The 21273-nt window shown below is 39.2% G+C and overlaps 1 protein-coding gene across 2 annotated transcripts in view; it reads right to left on the reverse strand.

Moving 5' to 3' along the window:
- Positions 1-21273, reverse strand: part of PPP1R42 (protein phosphatase 1 regulatory subunit 42) — a 62525-nt gene continuing 41252 nt past the window's right edge. Inside the window, exons 7-9 of one of the 2 annotated variants that reach the window (XM_032296262.1) lie at positions 19642-19773; positions 7198-7357; positions 1-771 (exon numbers count right to left, since the gene is read on the reverse strand). In XM_032296262.1, the coding sequence (XP_032152153.1) occupies positions 660-771; positions 7198-7357; positions 19642-19773 (404 nt within the window). In that variant the 3' untranslated portion in view covers positions 1-659. Of the gene's footprint in view, positions 772-7197; positions 7358-19542; positions 19774-21273 lie in introns of those variants that run through there. The other variant, XM_032296261.1, reaches the window with a different exon arrangement.

A 21273-nucleotide genomic window follows, 5' to 3' on the forward strand; every position in this document is an offset into this window, starting at 1 on the left:
TTTCTTACCTTCTTTGGGGTCAAACGGAATATCAAATTTAAAATGTCACCAAAGAAACTGCGCTCTTGTATATGCACCATCATTTCATACTTTCCAGTAGATTTCTAAGTTGGAACTACCAAGCCGTCAGTAGCAATGGTGTCACTATTTGGAAGTAGTGGCCCACAGATTTAGTACATTAGTCAATCAGAATGGTACTGAGGCTTTCATCTCAATTCCCATCCAATAACTGTAATTAGATTTACGCTTTAGAAAGAAGCACACCAAAATTCTATTGATTCAAAAAGAGGCCCGTTTCGGTGGCTCACATCTGTAGTCCCAGCTACCCCGAAGGCTGAGACGGGAGGATCTCAAGAGTCTGGGAGGTTGAGGCTGCAGTGAACTGTGATCGCGCCATTGAAGGGGCTTCTATTGCTGAATGAAAAAACACGTATTTTCCCAGTAAATTGTATATAATGAGGAATAAATCAACTAGGTCCCTGAATTCACAGGTGGAAAGCAAAGTTTCCGATTGTATAAAGCAGCAAATCAAACAAGAACTTAAAAGTTTTTCTTATATAATGAGATACCATAAAGCTACAAACCCACAAAAAATATTGTTGCCTAGTCCTATAAGGTTAAAAACAAAATCAAACGTTTCCTGTCACGTGAGGCTGAATTTACTCATTTTCCACAAACAAATTTTCTTTTTCTTTGGGGCTATGGAGAAGGTGATGTTCATGCACATCATTTTTTGTCAGCAAGCTTTCAGACTGCTTCAAAGAGAGATCCCTGTATTTACATATAGAGGGGAAAAAAAAGCATTAAATTAAAAGAATGAAAGTATTCCGAAAAGGTAGCAAACATATAGAATCTAGGACACAATAATCATATTAAAGGCTAACGATTAATCGCCAAACTGTGTGAATCCTGTCAGGCTTTAAAAAGGAAGCAGAAACAAAGATTTTCCTCTTGATATAGTGAACCATGTGAAAAATCTATGATTTGTAAGAGATATGGAAATAAGAAAATTACAGGAAAGGTGGAACAGGTCTAGGATGAAGCAAATTTGAGGTGTCTGGGGCTTCTTATATTTTGCACCCAGATTGTCCTTATAATGCAAAATAATCATGCATACATTTCATTTTGTTTTTAATATAAAAGTGTTTTATATGTATATAAAACAATAGATTAATTGGTATTTTTTTCACCTTTCAACTATTTCCCTCATTGTTTAAATCGTAATTTACATAAATTCACCCTTGTCAGTGTGAATTCACCCAGTTCAGCAAGCTTTCATAAACATATGTCTTGTAGCCATCAATGCAATAAAGATACAGAGCATTTCTCTCATTCTCCAGAATTATCTTGTGCTGACCCTTTGCAGTCAACCCTTTCTCCCACCTCCATTTCTTGGCAGCTACTGATCTGTTTTCTGTCTCTGTGGTTTTGCCTTTGCCAGAAAGTCATACAAATAGAAGCATATTATATAGTATGTGTAGCCTTTTGAGTCTGGTTTCTTTCACTTAGCATAATGCTTTTGAGATCCACATTGTTGAGTATATCACTAGTTTATTCCTTTGTATTGCTGAATGGTATTCCATTGTATAGATGTATCATAGTTTGTTTATCCATTCTTCAGCTGAAACACTTCTGGATTGTTTCCAGCTTTTGGTGATTATGAATAATATTATAAATGTTCAGGTACAGGTTTTTGTGAGTATATGTTTTCATTTCACTTGGGAAAATAACCAGGAGTGAACTGCTAGCTGCTAGATGTGTTAAAATGTATGTTTACCTTTTTTTTTTTTTTTTTTTTTTTTTAAGGAGGCTCCATTCTGTCGCCCAGGCTGGAGTGCAGTGGTGCGATCTCGGCTCACTGCAGGCTTGAACTCCAAGGCTCAAGTGATCCTCCCAACCTAGCCTCCCAAGTAGCTGGGACTACAGGCATGCACTATCACACCCAGCTTAATGTTATAAGAATATGTCAAACTGGCTGGGTACAGTGGTTCACATCTGCAATCCCAGCACTTGGGGAGGTCGAGGTGAGAGAACTGCTTAGGTGCAAGAGTTTGAGACGAGCCTGGGCAATATATCAAGACCTGGTCTCTACAAAACATTTAAAAAATTAAATGGGTATGGTGGTACATGCCTGTAGTCTCAGCTACTCGGAAAGGTGGGGCAGGAGGATTGCTTGAACCCAGAAGGTTGAGGCTGCAGTGAGCTGTGTTTGAGCCACTGCACTCCAGCCTGGGCAACAAAATGAGACCCTGTCTCTCAAAAGATAGATACGTAAATAAAAGAATATGTCAAACTATTGTCCAAAGTGTCTGTACTATTTTTGCATTCCAATCAGTAGTACATGAGAGTTCCAGTTGCTCCATATCCTAGCCAGCATTATCAGTTTTTGCTTTTTTCTTTTTACCCATTCTAGTACATGGATTTTGTTTTTTGAAGTGGAGTATCACTTTGTTCCCCAGGCTGGAGTGCAGTGGCACGATCTTGGCTCACTGCAACTTCCACCTCCCTGGTTTAAGCAATTCTCCTGCTTCAGCCTCCTGAGTAGTGGCAGGAGCCACCATGCCCAGCTAACTTTTGTATTTTTAGTAGAGACGGGGTTTCACCATGTTGGTCAGGCTGGTCTCAAACTCCTGACCTCGTGATTTCTGCCCGCCGCGGCCTCCCAAAGTGCTGAGATTACAGGCGTGAGCCACCGTGCCTGGCCTGTGTAGGTTATTTTTAAAGAAAAAGTTAAATATTTAAAAATCAGATGATTTCATAATCGAGATATCTCACTTGCCAGCTAGTGTGATGCATGTCCATCTGGCTACACCATTGTGGAGCTAAACAACTACAGTTGCATGTGCTTTCCAGTTCACCTTAATCACCTCCTCACCTGTCCTCTATTACTATCCCTTCCTGTTCCTAAGGGCAGTTTTGTGAGAGTCTGCAGCAGAGTACTTGAGAGGTTGGCTATTGGAGTCAGTGAGCTGTGTTCAAGTCCTAGCTCTGCTCATGGCAACTGTGTGACCTTGGGTCCTTCTGATTGTACCTCTCCAAGCCTCATTCTCCCACCTATAAAATGGGCTTATCGTATTCTTAAAAGAGTTCCACTGTCTTTTAACATTTGTTTGGATAATGAAGGTTCAGCTTTCAAAATATAGGCATTTAAAAATGGAAAATAATATAATTGTTTTTAATTAGGTCTTATATAACTCTTGTTCACAGAGTAAAACATTGACAGAGTTGAGACTAGAAGTCACAAAAACTAGCTTGTTTTAACTAAAACTAGTCTATTTTAACTAAAAAATGTTTCTGTTTTTTGAGACAAGGTCTTGCTCTATTGCTCTGTTGCTCAGTCTGGAGTGCAGTGGCACAATTGCAGCTCACTGCAGCCTCAACCTCCAGGCTCAAGTAATCCTCCCACCTTAGCCTCCCAAGTAGCTGGGACTACAGAGACGTGCTATTACACCTGAATATTTTTTTCTTATGGAGATGAGATCTCACTGTGTTGCCCAGGCTGCCCTCAAACTCCTGGCCTCAAGCAATCCTCTCTCCTTCCTTAGCTCCCAAAGTGCTGGGATTATAGGCATGAGCCATCTCACCCAGCCTTAAAAACTATGTTGCTTACCACTATTGCACTTTTTTGGGAAGGAGGGGAGTATCCTAATTTCAAAATGGTTCTTTGAGAACTGCAAATAAAAATATTAACATTATACCTATATTACTGATACACATAAGCTTATTTTGCACATAAAATTAAATAGACTGTTATGTTTAACAAAGCAAAATTAAAGTCATTTTGAACTTTGCAAGTGAGTTTATATAACATCATCCTAGAGTTTTGTGACTAAAAATATCTGAGTTTTAAAAATTCTTTCCTAAGCACATAGATCTGTTGTTACAAGTGTTCAAACATAACCTTAACAGTGGTGAAGGAAAGTTTTTTTTTTAACTGTTATTCAAGCTCACTTTTTAATTCAAAGAAACCTAATGCTTCCATATGCTTACAAAGGATACTAGATATTTTAGAAATAGTTAAATAACATACAGTGAATATTTCCTGTGAATTGTGGGTCCCAGTGATTTGCATTCCTTAAAGGTATCTGAAATTAAGGGCATTTTTACCCAGCTAGAAAGTTATTATTTTTACATTAACAAAAGAGATGGATTGACTCTATTAACATTGCTTGGGCTTGAAAGATAGTTAAATAATCAAGTAACAATTTGTTTTTCATTGTATGGTGCTACACAGTATTCTCAGTGGATCTTAAATGTAATATATAAATGCATTTAATGTCTATTTTAAAATTACTAAGGCTAAAGCACCTCCTAGCATGTTTGCAAAGAGAGGAAACATCTGTCAGAAGTATTTACTGTGACAAACACAGAAAGAAGCAATAATGTGTACCTTTTTGTTTGTTTAATACCATAGTTTTTTAAATTGAACAGTGAAGGCATTTGTTCAGAATCAGCCTTTAAATAAAAAATAGGTTTGACCTAATCTTTAATTAAAGTGTACATTGATAGTATCAAGTTCAGTTTGAGGGTCAAAAACAACGTCAATGAGTCTGACTTTTTCCTCCCAGTAGGGAAAGCAGGCTTGTATAAATATACATGAGCACAGATTGCACGCATTTATAAAAGAGGTGGAAAACATTCCCCTGTCTTTGGACAGATGTTGCTTCACTGGCTCCACATAGGATACAGGCAGAGCCTCCAGTGTGTAGAACCCTAAAGGAATGTGGGGCACATACCTTTGGCCTTTTGGAAGATGCACTGTAAGCTTATTTCCACCTCTGAGCATGCTCCCCACCTTGAATATTAAACATAGAGTGTAGGGACACATCTACTATTGCAAGCTCATTCTCTCCCTTAAAGTAATTAAGTCAAACGGTTGCTTTTTGCTTTTCTCTTTTCTTTTTTTTTCTTTTTTTTTTTGAGATGGAGTCTCACTGTGTCGCCAGGCTGGAGTGCAGTGGCACAATCTCGGCTCACTGCAACCTCCACCTCCTGGGTTCAAGCGATTCTCCTGCCTCAGCCTCGCAAGTAGCTGGGACTACAGGCATGTGCCACCACGTCCAGCTAATTTTTATATTTTTAGTAGAGATGGGGAATGGGCCAGAGCTCGCTATTTTTCTAACAATGTATGTGGCAACATATAGAATTCAACATTGTTTTCTGAGGCTGTGTACATTTTTATTGTTTTTTTTCTACCTTGATGATATACTAACAAAATTTTTCAAAATGCTTGGCAAATAAATAAAACTTAAGAACACTGTTTGGGAATTGATAACAGTTGTGTAAATCTTTAAAGAATACCGGGGTGCTACAGACAGGCAGGCAATGGTTTGGTAATGACAAGGGACATAAGCAATAAATGTCTCGCACATCTCCTGTTTTATTGTGAATGGAGAGGAGTCAAAGCCAAAATGAGGACTCCCTGCATATCCTTTCACTTCTCTCCCCAAAAAGCACTTTCCATACCCACAGACCTTCTCTCTCCTAAGACTGCATCCCGGCAAGCCTGAACCACTCTGCAGGGAATAGAGGTAGGACAGTGCAGCAGTAATGTTCACAGGGCTTCTTGAGGTGGGCTTTGCTAGGCAATGCCAAATCATCATCCCTTGATGGGACCCTGCAAAGAGTGTCTCATGATAAACTCACTTGACCTTCAGCAGGCAGTTCTGGAAAAAGGAAAACTATTCCAAAGTATGTCCCCTGGCACTGTTTACTTTCTCAATGAAATATGCTATTGGCCTTTAGTATATTGTTATGACTAATCTAATATGGTTGGAAAGATCAATAGAACAATCATTATATTGATTATTAATGAAAAAATAAGTTTAATGAAACATTTATAAGATGTGTTAGGATCTGGTTTTTAAAGCCCATAGCATTTGTCACACTATAAAGTAATCTTATTATATTTGACTCCCCAACCAGCTTATGGCAAAATATTTGAGATCAGCATTATCTCATTTGAGTTTTTTGTTTGTTTGTTTTGTTTTTGAGATGGAGTCTCGCTCAATTGCCAGGCTGGAGTGCAGTGGCCCAAGCTCAGCTCACTGAAACCTCTGCCTCCTGGGTTCAAGCAATTTCCCTGCCTCAGCCTCCCCAGTATCTGGGACTATAGGTGTGTGCCACCTCGCCCAGCTAATTTTTGTATTTTTAGTAGAGACATGGGTTTCACCATGTTAGCCAGGATGGTCTTGATCTCTTGATCTCGTGATCCACCCACCTTGGCCTCCCAAAGTGCTGGGATTACAGGTGTGAACCACTGTGCCCCGCCTCATTTGAGTTTTTATATTCAGTGTTGCCCAGCATATGGCAGATGTCTAATGTTTTATATGTAATTGAAATTACTTTCTGGTATGGGTATTTATTTATTTAATTTATTGAGATGGGTCCCACTCTGTTGCCTAGTCTGGAGTGCAGTGGAAAGATCTCAGATCATTGCAACCTCTATCTCCCAGGCTCAAGTAATCTTCCCACCTCAGCCTCCTAAGTAGCTAGGACTACAGGCACGGACCACCATGCCCAGCTAATTTTTGTATTTTTTTGTGGAGAAGGGTTTCTCCATGTTGGCCAGGCTGATCTTGAACTCCTGGACCAAAGTGATCTACCCACCTAAGCTTCCCAAAATGCTGGGATTACAGGTGTGAACCACCACTCCCGGCTCTGGTTTATTTTTCCATCAAAGCAATACCTTTTTAAACCAAAAAGCAATTTTTTTCCTCATCAGGTGAAACTTTCATCTCCTTCAGAGACAATAGCTTAAAAACCCTTGGTTTGTAGAAGTGGTGAAAGTAGCCTAATTCTGTAGTCCTCTGGACTTCTTTCTGCAACCATATGCTCTGCCACTGGTGGACTACTCATCATCAGCTGGACCTCGGACTCCTTTGACAGAATCCCTGATCATTGAGACATCTTAACCTCTGCCTCTGGGATTTTCCTGAGTCCCCTACCCTACCTCAGTGGGTATATTCAGTCTAATTCCCAACTCTTCCAGAAATGACCTTCCCACAGTAACTTTCTGACTGTTTGGGCAGACCAACAATGAACTTTTTCTTTCTTTCTTTCTGTGTTTGGCCAAAAAGGATTGAGAACAAAGAACTAGGAGACAGATTGGATGGCCTCTGTTCCTCTGTGTTTACTGTGAGGATGTCTCCTACCCACCAAAAAGATAAAGTCACATAAGTATTTGAAAGAACCTACCCCATCTCTTTAATAATTTTAGTGTAATCTTCTCGGGAACTTTCTGGAGATGCATTTCCATTTACAGGGTATCTCTGTATTTCAGAGAAAAAGACTAATTTTGGCTTACCCACCTGTGGGTAATAAACAGGAACTATGTGATGTATGGCTTCAAAGTTACCTGTAGCACACAAAGAATTAAAAGCATTCTGCTTTGAAACTAATAACTAAACTGTAAAACAGTATAACAGTATTAGATTATCTAAAAATTAAATAAAGCTAAATGAATACACAGTAAAACTAGTAATAAAATTAATAACCCAAGATATAATAGCACAGACTTTCATACACAAAAACCTATAAAGTTCATTGTCAACTCTTATAAACAAAATGGGCATGCCAACATTAATATGAATATTAACTGCCCTTAATTTTATTGTTCTGAGTTAGTTTGTATTTTCAAATTGTTTAACTTGTAGGGAGTAAATAAGTCATGATTAGTTTTGGGGATATATCCATACTTTTGTTCTGGCACTTAACATTCCACATCATTTACCTGCTTTCAGATCCTCCTCCCTTTCCAGCAGTAATTTCCTTTTAAGTGAGGACTACCCTGTTCACCTCTAATTCACAGTGGCTGGCATATTCTGGGACACATTCAAGGTGTTTAATACATGTTTATTAAATGAATACATTAATTTTTCTATAGAAGTGCTTTTATAAAAGTAGGTGCTAAAAGATATGTGTGTAGACCAGGTGTGGTGGCTCACACCTGTAATCCCAGAACTTTGGGAAGCTGAGGTGGGCAGATCTCCTGAGGCCAGGAGTTCAAGACCAGCTTGACCAATGTGGAGAAACCTTGTCTCTACTAAAAATGCAAAATTAGCTGGGCGTGGTGGCACATGTCTGTAAACCCAGCTACTCGGGAGGCTGAGGCAGGAGAACTGCTTGAACCTGGGAGGCAGAGGTTGCGGTGGACGAAACCCTGAGATTGTGCCATTGTACTCCAGCCTGGGCAACAAGAAAGAAAATCCGTCTTAAAAAAAAAAAAAGATGTGTGTATATTTTGGATTTTATTAAGGTATTACAGTATGTTTACAATTTTGTGTTATACAGCTATATGGCTATACTTATGATTAAATTTTTAAATTGTTAAGATCCTTGAAGTTAGAGGTTATAATAATTCCTATAATTTTACCATAATCCCCAATATAGAGCTCCAAATTTACAAGGCTATCAAAAATATGTAAAAGATTAGGAAGTACAAAAATTATTACTATCTTTTTAAGAATTCCTGTTCCCTTACAGTGTATTTGGCTGTACAGAGGTGCCTTTAAAAGGTTCATCTTAACTCTTCTAAAGATCTGCAAGGTAGGTATACTGTAGATTTTGAAAATACATAATATATTTTCTAGATTTTAATTTATATTTTCCCTTTCTCTTGCACCATAATAAAAGAGTCTTTGCATAAAGACCATATAGTATGCTATTGGACATATACAAAAGGATAGGGTTATTGTATATTACATACAGATATCCAGGGATGTCACTGCTTTTAATCCTGAGAGTTCCACATTTGTACTGTCTGTTTGGATAGGGTTTCACCACCTCTGACCTCAAGTAATCCATCCGCTTGGGCCTCCCAAAGTGCTGGGGTTACAGGCGTGAGCCACCATACCCAGCCGAGACCGTTTTTCAATATAGTAAATTGTGTAATCTATTTGAGTACTCCTTTAAAATTTTTGAAATTCGGCCTGGCGCAGTGGCTCACGCCTGTAATCCCAGCACTTTGGGAGGCCGAGGTGGGCAGATCACGAAGTCAAGAGATCGAGTCCATCCTGGCCAACATGGTGAAACCCCGTCTCTACTAAAAATACAAAAAATTGCCGGACATTGTGGCACGTGCCTGTAGTCCCAGTTACTCGGGAGGCTGAGGCGGAAGAATCGCTTGAAACCAGGAGGCAGAGGTTTCAGTGAGCCAAGATTGCACCACTGCACTCCAGCCTGGCGACAGAGCAAGACTCCGTCTCAAAAAAAAAACGCGGTGGCTCACGCCTGTAATCCCAGCACTTTGGGAGGCTGAGGTGGGTGGATCACGAGGTCAAGAGATTGAGACCATCCCGGTCAACATGGTGAAACCCCGAAAATACAAAAAATTAGCTGGGCATTGTGGCGCGTGCCTGTAGTCCTGGCTTCTCGAGAGGCTGAGGCAGGAGAGTTGCCTGAACCCAGGAGGCGGAGGTTGCGGTGAGCCGATATCACGCCATTACACTCCAGCCTGGGTAACGAGCGAAACTCTGTCTCAAAAAAAAAAAAAAAAATTTTTTTTTTGAAATTCATAGTATTTTCCTATTCTTTCTTCTAGCTCCTTTTTAGTTATAAAAATTGCTTACATATCACATATTTCCACATCTTCAATTTTTCTAAATTCCCACCAAATTGAAGTGAATTTCTAAGTAGAACATTATTGCTTTAGACCATTAATTGTCCTTATATCCCAGCATAATTCATCCTGTTCCACCTGCTAGCTTTGTAAACATACAAGTCACTTCATTTTCTGAAACTGAACTTTCTCATCTGCAAAATGGATATAATAATCTCCTGCCTCACAGGTTATAATGATTAAATGCAATAATGTATGTAAATATCTGAAATGTTTAGTGCAGTAAATGTCAGGTTCTTTTTCTTCCCTTGCCCCCCGTTCTTTGCCTTCCAGATCCGAGTGCTTTACATTTTAAATTATTAATAATTATTATAATAGCAACTACCACAAGGTATGAAATGAAGCTTACATACTCTAACATTCTATATGGATTTTTAAAATTGTAGCAAAAATATTTAACATGAGATCTACCCTCTTTTTTTTTTTTTTTGAGACAGAGTCTTGCTCTTTCACCCAGGCTGGGGTGCTGTGGTGTGATCTCGGCTCACTGTAGCCTCTGCCTCCCAGGTTCAAGCAGTTCTTCTGCCTCAGCCTTCCAAGTAACTGGAACTACAGGCGCATGCCACCATACTCAACTAATTTTTTTGTATTTTTGCTAGAGATGGGGTTTCACCATATTGGCCAGGCTGGTCTTGAACTCCTGACCTCAAGTGATCCACCCGCCTCAGCCTCCCAAAGTGCTGAGATTACAGGCATGAGCCAGCGCACCTGGCCAAGATCTACCCTCTTAACAAATTTTTAAATGTACAATACATGATTTTTTTTTAACCTTAGGTACAATGTTATATAGTAGATCTTTAGAGCTTATTCATCTTGATTGATCAAAACTTTATGCCCATTGATTAGTAAGTCCTCCTTACTCCCCTCACCTGTGGCAACAGCATTCCACTCTTTGAGTCTATGAATTTAACTATTTTAGATAAGTTGAATCAGTATTTATCGTTCTGTGACTGGCTCATATTCATTCATCTGTCCAATGTCCATGTACCTTATTTCCACATCTTGGCTATTGGGAACAGTGCTGTAATGAACATAGGAGTACTAATGTCTCTTGGAGATCCTGATTTCAATTCTTTTAGATAGGTACCCAAAAGTGGGATTGTTGGGTCACATGGAAGTCCTATTTTTAATTTTTTGAGGAAGGTTCATACTGTTTGCTATAGTGGCTGCACTGTTTTACATTCCCACCAATGGTGTGCAAGGGTTACAATTTCTTCACATCCTCTGTAACATGTGTTACCTTTTAAAAAATAATAGCTGGCCAGGCACCATATCTCACGTCTGTAATCCCAGCACTTTGGGAGGCTGAGGTGGGTGGATCACTTGAGGTCAGGAGTTTGAGACCTGACCAACATGGCAAAACCCCGTCTCTACTGAAAATATGAAATTAGCCGGGTGTGGTGGCGCATGCCTGTAATCTCAGCTACTTCTGAGCCTGAAGCAGGAGAATCGCTTGAACCCAGGAGGCAGAGGTTGCAGTGAGCTGAGATCTCACTATTGCACCATAGCCTGGACAACAAGAGTGAAACTCTGTCTCAAAAAAAAAAAAAAAAAAAAAAAAAAAAAAAAAAAGCCATCCTGACCGATGTGAGCTGATAGCTCATTTCAATTTTGATTTGCATTTCTCTGATGATGACTGACATTGAATATTTCTTCATATAACTGCTGGCCATTTGTATGTCTTCTTTGGAAAAATTTGTATGTCTTCTTTGGAGGAACAAAAACTACTATCTGCTGAAGAGACTTCTCTTTCCCCATTGTATATTCTAGGCACCTTTGCCAAATATCAATTGACTATGTATGTGTGGATTTTTTCCTGGGCTCTGTATTCTTTTCCATTTCTCTATATGTCTGTCTTCTGCAAGTACCATACTATTTGAATTACTGTAGCTTTGGAATATATTTCTTTTCTTTTCTTTTTGAGACTGAGTCTCACTCTGTTGCCCAGGCTGGAGTGCAGTGTTGCAATCTCAGCTCACTGCAAACTCTGCCTCTTGGGTTCAGGTGATTCTCCTGCTTCAGCCTCCTGAGTAGCTGGGATTACAGTTGTGTGCCACCACACCTGGCTAATATTTGTATTTTTAGTAGAGACAGCATTTTACCTTGTTGGTTAGGCTGGTCTCCAACTCTTGACCCCGTGATCTGCCCACCTCGGCCTCCCAAAGTGCTGGAATTACAAGTGTGAACCACCGAGTCCAGCTGTGTAATATATTCCAAAATTAGGAAATGTTATGCCTTCAGCTTTGTGCTTCATTTTTAAGATTAATTTGACTATTTGTGATCTTTAGTGGTTCCATAGGAATTTTAGAATTGCTTTTTTCTATTTCTATAAAAAGTGTTATTGGAATTTGGATAGAAATTGCATTGAATCTGTAGATCACTTTTGGTCTTATGGACATTTTAACAATATTGAGTCTTCTAATTCATGAACATGAGGTGTCTTTTCATTTGTGTCTTGTTTAATATCTTTTAAAATTTATAAGCAGACATTGCAGGAGATGTTTAATTTCTTTCATCAATATTTTGTAGTTTTCAGCATATAAGTCTTTCACCTCAAATCAGTTTATTCCTGGGTATTGTATTCTTTTGTTGTTATTGTAAATGGGATTATTTTCCTAATTTCATTTCAAATAGTTTGTTGTTAATTTATCTATATGACTTTAAAGATTGTTTTTGGGCTGGGTGCAGTGGCTCACACTTGTATTTTTTTTCCCATTTATTTTATTGCATTTTAGGTTTTGGGGTACATGGGAAGAACATGCAAGATTGTTGCATAGGTACACACGTGGCAGTGTGATTTGCTGCCTTCCTCCCCATCACCTACATCTGGCATCTCTCCCCTTGCTATCTCTCCCCAGCTCCCCACCCCCCACCGTCCCTCCCCTATTTCCCCCCAGCTGACACCAGTGTGTAGTGCTCCCCCCCCACCGTGTCCATGTGGCTCACACTTGTAATCCCAGAACTTTGGGAGGCTGAGGCATGTGGGTGACTTGAGTTCAGGAGTTCAAGACCAGCTTGGCCAACATGGTAAAATCCCATCTCTGCTAAAAATACAAAAATTAGTCAGGTGTAGTGGTGTACACCTGTAATCCCAGTTACTTGGGAGGCTGAGGCAGGAGAATCTCTTGAACCTGGGAGGCAGATGTTGCAATGAACCTAGATTGTGCCACTGCACTCCAGCCTGGGTGACAGAGACTCTATCTCCAAAAAAAAACAAAAAAAGATTGTTGTTCATGTTAGTGTTAGTTGGGGCTCACACTAGATTATAAAGAGATTAATAAGGACTTATTAATAATAAGTTTTGAGAAAATTAAATTGCTCATTTAAAAAATTTAATTGAGACATAATTGTACATATTTATAGGATACATAGTGATGTTGCAATACATATAATGTATAGTGATCAAATCAGGGTAATTAGCATATCCATCATCTCAAACATTTATCATTTCTTTGTGTTGGAAACATTCAATATTCTACTTCTAGCTGTTTGAAACTATATATGATTGTTAACTGTGGTCATCCTATAGTGCTATAGAACAGGGGTCCCCAATCCCCATGGTTCTGGTCTGTGGCCTATTAGGCACTGGGTCACACAGCAGAAGGTGAGTGGCAGGTGAGCAAGTGTAGCTTCATCTATATTTATAGCTGCTCTCCATCACTTGAATTACCATCTGAGCTTTGCCTCCTATCAGGTCTGCTGCAGCATTAGATTCTTATAGGAACATGAACCCTATTGTGAACTGCACATGTGAGGGATCTAGGTTGTGAGCTCCTTATGAGAATCTAATGCCTGATGTTCTGTCACTATCTCCCATTACTCCCAGATAGGATCATCTAGTTGCAGGAAAAAAAGCTCAGGGCACTGACTCTACATTATGGTGAGTTGTATAACTATTTCATTATATATTACAATGTAACATTAATAGAAATAAAGTGCACAATAAATGTAATGAGCTTGTATCATTCCAGAACAATCCACCCTCTTACACCATACCTCTGGTCCATGGAAAAATTGTCTTCCGCAAAACCAGTTACTGATGCTACAGAGGTTGGGGGACAGCTGCTGTAGAACACTAAAATGTATTCCTCCTATCTGGTTGTAATTTTGTAACCTTTACCAAATCTCTCTTTTCCCTTGCCTTATTCCCCTCTGCCCTTCCCAGCATGTATTATCCTCTTTCTGCTTTTTACTTCTATAAGATCAACTTTTTTTTTTTTTTTTTTTTTTTTTTTTGAGATGGAGTCTCACTCTCTCACCAGGGTGGAGTACAGTGGTGCGATCTCGACTCACTGCAACCTCTGCCTCCAGGGTTCAAGCGATTCTCCTGCGTCAGCTTCCCAAGTAGCTCGGGCTACAGGTGTACACCACCATGCCCAGCTAATTTTTGTATTTTTAGTAGAGACAGGGTTTCACTATGTTGGCCAGGATGGTCTCTATCTCTTGACCTTGTGATCCACCTGCCTTGGCCTCCCAAAGTGCTGGGATTACAGGTGTGACCCACTGCACCCGGCCTTTTTTTTTTTTTTTTTTTGTAGCTTCCACAGATGAGTGAGAACATGCACTGTTTCACTTTTTATGTTTCTGGCTTATTTCACTTAACATAATGTCCTCTGTTTCCATCCATGTTGTGAATAACAGGATTTCATTCTTATTGATAGTTGAATAGTATTCCATTGTGTATATATACCACTTTTTTTTTTTAATACATTCATCTGTCGTTGGACACTTAGGGTGATTCTGTATCTTGGCTGTTGTGAATACTCCTGCAACAAACATGAGGGTATGGATGTCTCCTTGATATCCTGATTTCTTTTCCTTTAAATAGGTGGCCGGTAGTGGGACTCATAGATTATGGTAATTCTTCTTCTTTTTTTTAAATTCAAGAAAATTTTTATTTATTTATTTACGTATTTATTTAGTGATGGAGTCTTGCTCTCTCCTTGCCCAGGATGGAGTGCAGTGGCGTAATCTCGGCTCACTGCAACCTCCACCTCCTGGATTCAAGCGAATTTTCCTGCCTCAGCTTCCCGAGTAGCTGGGACTCCAGGCACCTGCCACAATGCCTGGCTAATTTTTGTATTTTTAGTACAGATGGGTTTCCTCATGTTGGCCAGGCTGGTCTCAAACTCCTGACCTTGTGATCTGCCCGTCTTGGCCTCCCAAAGTGCTGGGATTACAGGAGTGAGCCACTGTACCTGGCCAGGAATTTTCTTTTTTATTTTTATTTTTATTTCATGGTAGTCTCATGAATTTTTTGTTTGTTTTTTCTTTTTTTTGGAATTTTATTTTTAAATTTGAGGAACATCTGGTAGTTCTATTTGCAGGTTTTTTGTTTTGTTTTGCTTTTTTTTTTTTTTTTTTTTTTTTTTTTCAAGAGACAGGGTCTTGCTCTGTTGTCCAGATAGGAGTGCAGTGATTTGATCATAGCTCACTGCAGCCTCACACTCTTGGGCTCAAGAAATCCTCCTGCCTCAGCCTCCTGAGTAGCTGGGACTACAGGTGTGTACTATCATATTGAGCTAATTTTAAAAAGAGATGGTGTCTTGCTTTGTTGCCCAGGCTCGTCTTGATCTCCTGGTCTCAACTGATACTCCTGACTTAGCCTCCAAAAGCACCAGGATTACAGATGTAAGCCACCACGTCCAGTCTCCTATTTGTAGTTTTTTGAGGTACCTCCATACTGTTCTCCATAGTGGTTGTACAACTTTACATTCCACCAATAGTGTGTAAGAGAACTCCCTTTTCTCTGTGTCCTCACCAGCTGTATTAGTCCATTTTCATGCTGCTGATAAAGACGTAACTGAGACTGGGTAATTTATAAAGAAAAGGAGATTTAATGGACTCACAGCTCCACGTGGCTGGGGAGGACTCACAATGATGGCAGAAGGTGAAAGGCACACCTTACATAGTGGCAGACAGGAGAGAATGAGAGCCACTCAAAAAGGGAAACCCCTTATAAAATCATCAGATCTCAAGAACAGTATGGGCAAAACAGCCCCCATAATTCAGTTATCTCCCACCAGTCCCTCCCACAACACATGGGAATTATGGGAGCTAAAGTTCAAGATGAGACTTGGGTGGGACACAGTCAAACAATATCATCAGCATTTGTTTTTTTTTTTGAGACTACATCTCACTCTGTCACCCAGGCTAGAGTGCAGTGATGCAATCTTAGCTCATTGCCAACCTCTACCTCCTGGGTTTAAGCAATTCTTGTGCCTCAGCCTCCCAAGTAGCTGGGATTGCAGGCGTGCGCCACCACACCTTGCTAATTTTTGTGTTTTGAGTAGAGACAGGTTTCACTGTGTTGGCCAGGCTGTTCTTGAACTCCTGACCCACCTTAGCCTCCCAAAGTGCTGGGATTACTGGTGTGAGCCACCATTAACAGGCCAGCTGTTGTTATTTTTTTGTCTTTTTGTTAATAGCCATCTTAACTGGGATAAGACAGCACCTCATTGTGGTTTTGATTTGCATCCCTGATAATTAGTGATATTGGGCATATTTTTCTTATATTTGTTGTCCATTTGTATGTCTTCTTTTGAGAAGTGTCTGTTCAGATCCTTTGCCCATTTAAAAACTGGATTGTTGTTTTTTTTTGCTGTTGAGATGTTTCATTTCTTTGTATATTCTGAGTAATAATCCTGTCAGATGAATACTTTACAGATATTTTTTCCCATTCTTATGTTGTCTTTTCACTCTTGTTTCCTTTGCTGGGCAGAAGCTTTTTAGTTTGATATAATCTCATTTGTTTATTTTTGTTCTCATTGCTTGTGCTTTTGAGGTCCTATTATAAAACCTTTTCCCAGATCAATGTCCTGAAGCATTTCCTCTATGTTTTCTTCTAGTAGTTTTATAAGTTTCAGGTCTTACATTTAGGTCTTTGATTCAGATTGAGTTGATTTTTGCATAGAGTGAGAACTGGATATCTAGTTTAATTCCTCTGCATATGAATATCCAGTTTTCCAATCACTATCTATTGAAGAGGAGGATAGCTTGAGCCTAGGAGTTCAAGATTAGTCTGGGCAACACAGTGAGATCTCATCTCTACAAATAATATTTTAAAATTAGCTGGGCATGGTGGCACATGCCCATCATCTCTGCTACTTGGGAGGCTGAGGCATGAGGATAATTTGAACCTGGGAGATTGAGGCTGTAGTGAGCTGTGATCCAATGTATGTCCTTGGCACCTTTGCCAAAAATTAGTTGGCTATAGATAAGTGGATTGGTTTCTGGGTTCTCTATTCTGTTCTACTGGTCTATGTTTCTGTTTTTATACCAACACCATGGTATTTTGGTTACTATAGCTTTGTAATATATCTTGAAGTCTAGTAGTGCAGTGCCTCTGGCTTTGTTGGTTTTGCTCAGGATTGCTTTGTTATTTGGGGTTCTTTGTGGTTCCATACACATTTTAGTATTTTTTTCTTCTATTTCTGTGAAGAATGTAATTTTTATAGGGATTGCATTGTATAGATTGCTTTGGTTAGTAGACTACAATTTTTTTAAAGTTCTAAATTTAAAGACATAGTGTTACTTTGTAAAATTTCATTGATATTAACAATTAATACAGTTGCTCCTAAATTAGGAAGAATTTTCAAAATCTGTTAATATGAAAGAAACTACATTATTTTTAGAATTGGCCCGATTCTGGGGTGAGGGCTAGTATTAAATATTAAAAAGGTGACATCTTTGGTGTAATACTGAAAATATGTCAAATACTAGAATCCTTACCCTAGGTCTATTTCTGCCCTTCACAGCCAGCCAGCAATGAATAGAGGAAAAATGCTTTCTGACTATTTTAGAAGTTTCAGATCTTGAGAAATTCACATTGCAACACAGTATATTGCAATATACTCATGAGTATATTGTCAACTAAGAAAGTCCCATTCTACCTAATAATTTTCCATAGTTTATATTCTTTATTTTTTTCAGATGGGGTCTTGCTCTGTTGCCCCGGCTGGAGTGAAGTGGCACAATCATGGCTCCCTACAGCCTTGATCTCCCAGGCTCAAGTGATCCTCCTGCCTCAGTCTCCCAGGTGGCTGGGACAACAAGCATATGCCACCATGCCTGGCTAATTTTAAAATAGTTTTTGTATAGATGAGGTCTCACTGTGTTGCCCAAGCTGATCTTGAACTCCTAGGCTCAAACTATCCTCCCACCTCAGCCTCCCAAAGTGCTGGGACTACAGGTGTGAACCACCATACTTGGTCCATAGTATTCAGTGAACATGATATGGCAAAATCACTAGGGCTCCATGCTTCTCCACCCATGTTCCTCCTCATGTCAAACACCTTGTCCTAGAATGACAGAGCTCCTACGATAGGCTATCTGTGCATAAAGCCTCAGTACAGCATCCCCATTTCCCTTTTCCTATTCCCCTGGCCTAGCCCCTTCACTATGTCATTATCTGCTCCCTTAATCAGTTGTAGAACAAGAACATTAGCATTCAAACTCTATCATGGAAAAGAGGAGACTCATTCCAAAGTCATAGGCTAAAAAATCTGTGACTAGTCAGTTCTTTTCTTTTCTTTTGTTTCTTTTTTGAGAGAGTCTTGCTCTGCCTCCCAGGCTGAAGTGTAATGGCAGAATCTCGGTTCACTGCAACCTCCACCTCCTGGGTTCAAGAAATTCTCCTGTCTCAGCTTCCCAAGTAGCTGGAATTACAGGCACCTGCCATCATGCCTGGCTAATTTTTATGTTTTGTAGAGATGGAGTTTCACCATGTTGGCCAGGATGGCCTGGAGCTCCTGACCTTAGGTGGTCCACCAGCCTCAGCCTCTCAAAGTGTTGGTATTAAAGTGCTGTGCCCAGCCAGACTAGTCAGTTCTTAGATGTTCCAAAATAAAGATAACTTACACATTACTCTTAGTTACATTTTGTTACATTAGTTAGTTAGGCAAAGGACGTTGGTACGTCCTTTGTAACACAACTTTAGCTATATTATAATCAAAACATTCAGGTGTTGGGGTATGTGCATAAGAAGGGGTACAGTCTGCAGATGTGGTTGTGATGCATTTTTTCATTTTTGTTTTATTTTTTTGAGATGGAGTCTTGCTCTGTCACCAGGCTGGAGTGCAATGGCATGATCTTGGCTCACTGCATCTTCCACCTCCTGGGTTCAAGCGATTCTCCTACCTCAGTCTCCCAAGTAGCTGGGTCTACAGGCACCCGCTGCCACGCCCAGCTAATTTTTGTGTTTTTAGTAGAGACGGGGTTTCACCATGTTGGCCAGGATGGTCTCCATCTCTTGACCTCCCAAAGTGCTGGGACTACAGGCGTGAGCCACTGTGCCTGGCCAATACATTGTTATTTTCTATCCTGATGAAAAATGTGATTTTTGCACTATTTTTTTTTTTTTTTGAGATGGAGTTTTGCTCTTGTTGCCTAGGCTGGAGTGCAATGGCACAATCTTGGCTCACTGCAACCTTCACCTCTTGTGTTCAAGCAATTCTACTGCCTCAGTTTCCCGAGTAGCTGGGATTACAGGTGCCTGCCACCATGCCCGGCTAATTTTTTGGTGTTTTAGTAGAGATGAGGTTTCATCATGTTGGCCAGGATGGTCCTGAACTCCTGACCTCAGGTGTTCCACCTGCCTCAGCCTCCCAAAGTGCTGGGATTACAGGCGTGAGCCACCACATCCAGCCTTTTTGCACTGTTACTAAACAAATATACTAGTGGCTTAGGTTTTACAATTTACATAGCTGATATGATGCACTTTTGCCAGATATAAAATTATACCTCTTTCCCCACCCTCATGGCTCTATGTTTACACAAAATCACACACAGCTTTTGTTCAGAGTGCTACCATTTTCATATACAAACATTATAGGTAAAATTTCCAGTACAAGACAAATTGTACTTATCTTTATATACAACTAAGTAAATCAGTTTTTAAAAACCCCATAAAACAAACAAAAAAATACTAAACAAAAACCATTTTATTTGTTGGCATTTTTTTGTTGCTTAGAATATTCCCTTTGCTATAAGAGTGGTCAGCTAATGAGTGACAGAGTGCTTACTTATGAACGAGTTGCTTGCATCCTCATTTTTACAGTTCCTTTTTTTGCTGATTTTCTTGGCATCTTTGGATGCTTTCCAATTCATTAGGAATTGTCTTTCTATATTTTTAATTTCTTTTCCATCAAGAAATTCTGGAGAAAAATATACATGTGTTTTAAAAAATATAATATATACATATAAACATAAGTCAAAGTATGCACTTCTGGTTCAGAGCACAGAAACTTAAGTTACATCATAGACTGAAATAAATTTGTTTTCAAAATACCTTAAAACATGATGTATGTACTTTTGTTGAGGTTTTATTTATTTTTACATTTTTTTCTGATTCCAAAAAGAATATGTGCTTGTTATAAACAATGGAAATATAATTAAATAAAACATTAGAAGGCTCTGTAATTATCATCGATACGCCTTCTTGTTTTTTTTTTTTTTTTTTTTTTTTTTTGAGATAAGGTCTTGCTCTGTCGTCCAGGCTGGAGTGCATGGAGTGATCTTGGCTTACAGTAACCTCTGTCCCCTGGGGCTCAAGTGATCCTCACACCTCAGTCTCCCGGGTAACTGGGACCACGGGTGTGCATAACCATTCCCAGCTATTTCTTTGTATTTTTAGTGGAGATAAGGTCTTGCCATGTTGCCCAGGCTGGGCAGGAACTCCTGAGCTCAAGCAATCCGCCTGCCTTAGCCTCCCAAAGTGCTAGAATTTCAGGCATGAGCCACCGTGTCTGGCCATACCCCTTATTATGTTTGTTTGTTTATTTATTTATTTATTCTTGAGACATGATCTCACTCTGTCACCCAGGCTGGAGTGCAGTGGCATGATCTTAGCTCACTGCAACACCAAAATCCTCAGCTTAAGTGATCCTCCTGCCTTAACCACCTGAGTAGCTAGAACTATAGCCATTTGCCATCATGCCTGGATAATTAAAAGCATTTTTTTGTAGAGATGGGGTCTCACTATGTTGCTCAGGCTGCTCCTGTATTCTTGGCCTCAGGCAATCCTTTCACTTTGGCTTCCAAAAGTGCTGTGATTACAGAGGTGTGATAGAAATTCAGCTTCATAAATTATACAAATAATTTTTGTATGTTGTAAGACATTTGGAAAACACACAAAAAATAAAAACGTATTATTCCCTAATGAGAAAGAATCACTGATAACATTTTTGTATATTTCTTAGCATGTTTTTATTTTCTATATATGCATATAAAGTTGGAATCCTCTATTTATATTAGTTTTGCATCCTGTTTTTAAATATCGTGTTGTGAACATTTTACCATGTCTTTCCTTAAACACAGTTTTCAATGGCTGTTCCTCTATTGTTTATGAATATCTTATAAAATATTGAACAATTCCCTTATTATAGGATATTTTATATTGCCTATATTGTTTCTTTAATTACACGAACACAGCCTTCATTTAATAGAAGGATGATTTTTTTCTTAATTTTTTTTTCTCTTTCCATAGGACTCTGCTTGATAGATTTTTTTCTAATAAAATTTTTGTATAGTAGTTTTGAAAATTAGATATTTTCTCTCATTATTCATGTAATGTCTTCTACTAGATCCCAGAATACGGAAAGAGTGTAATAAAATTTATTAGATCACACATTCTTTTTTTTTTTTTGAGATGGAGT

This window comes from Sapajus apella, unplaced genomic scaffold (assembly GCF_009761245.1).
Source record: "Sapajus apella isolate SASKATOON/1434 unplaced genomic scaffold, GSC_monkey_1.0 scaffold35, whole genome shotgun sequence".
Classification (NCBI taxonomy): Eukaryota; Metazoa; Chordata; class Mammalia; order Primates; family Cebidae; genus Sapajus; species Sapajus apella.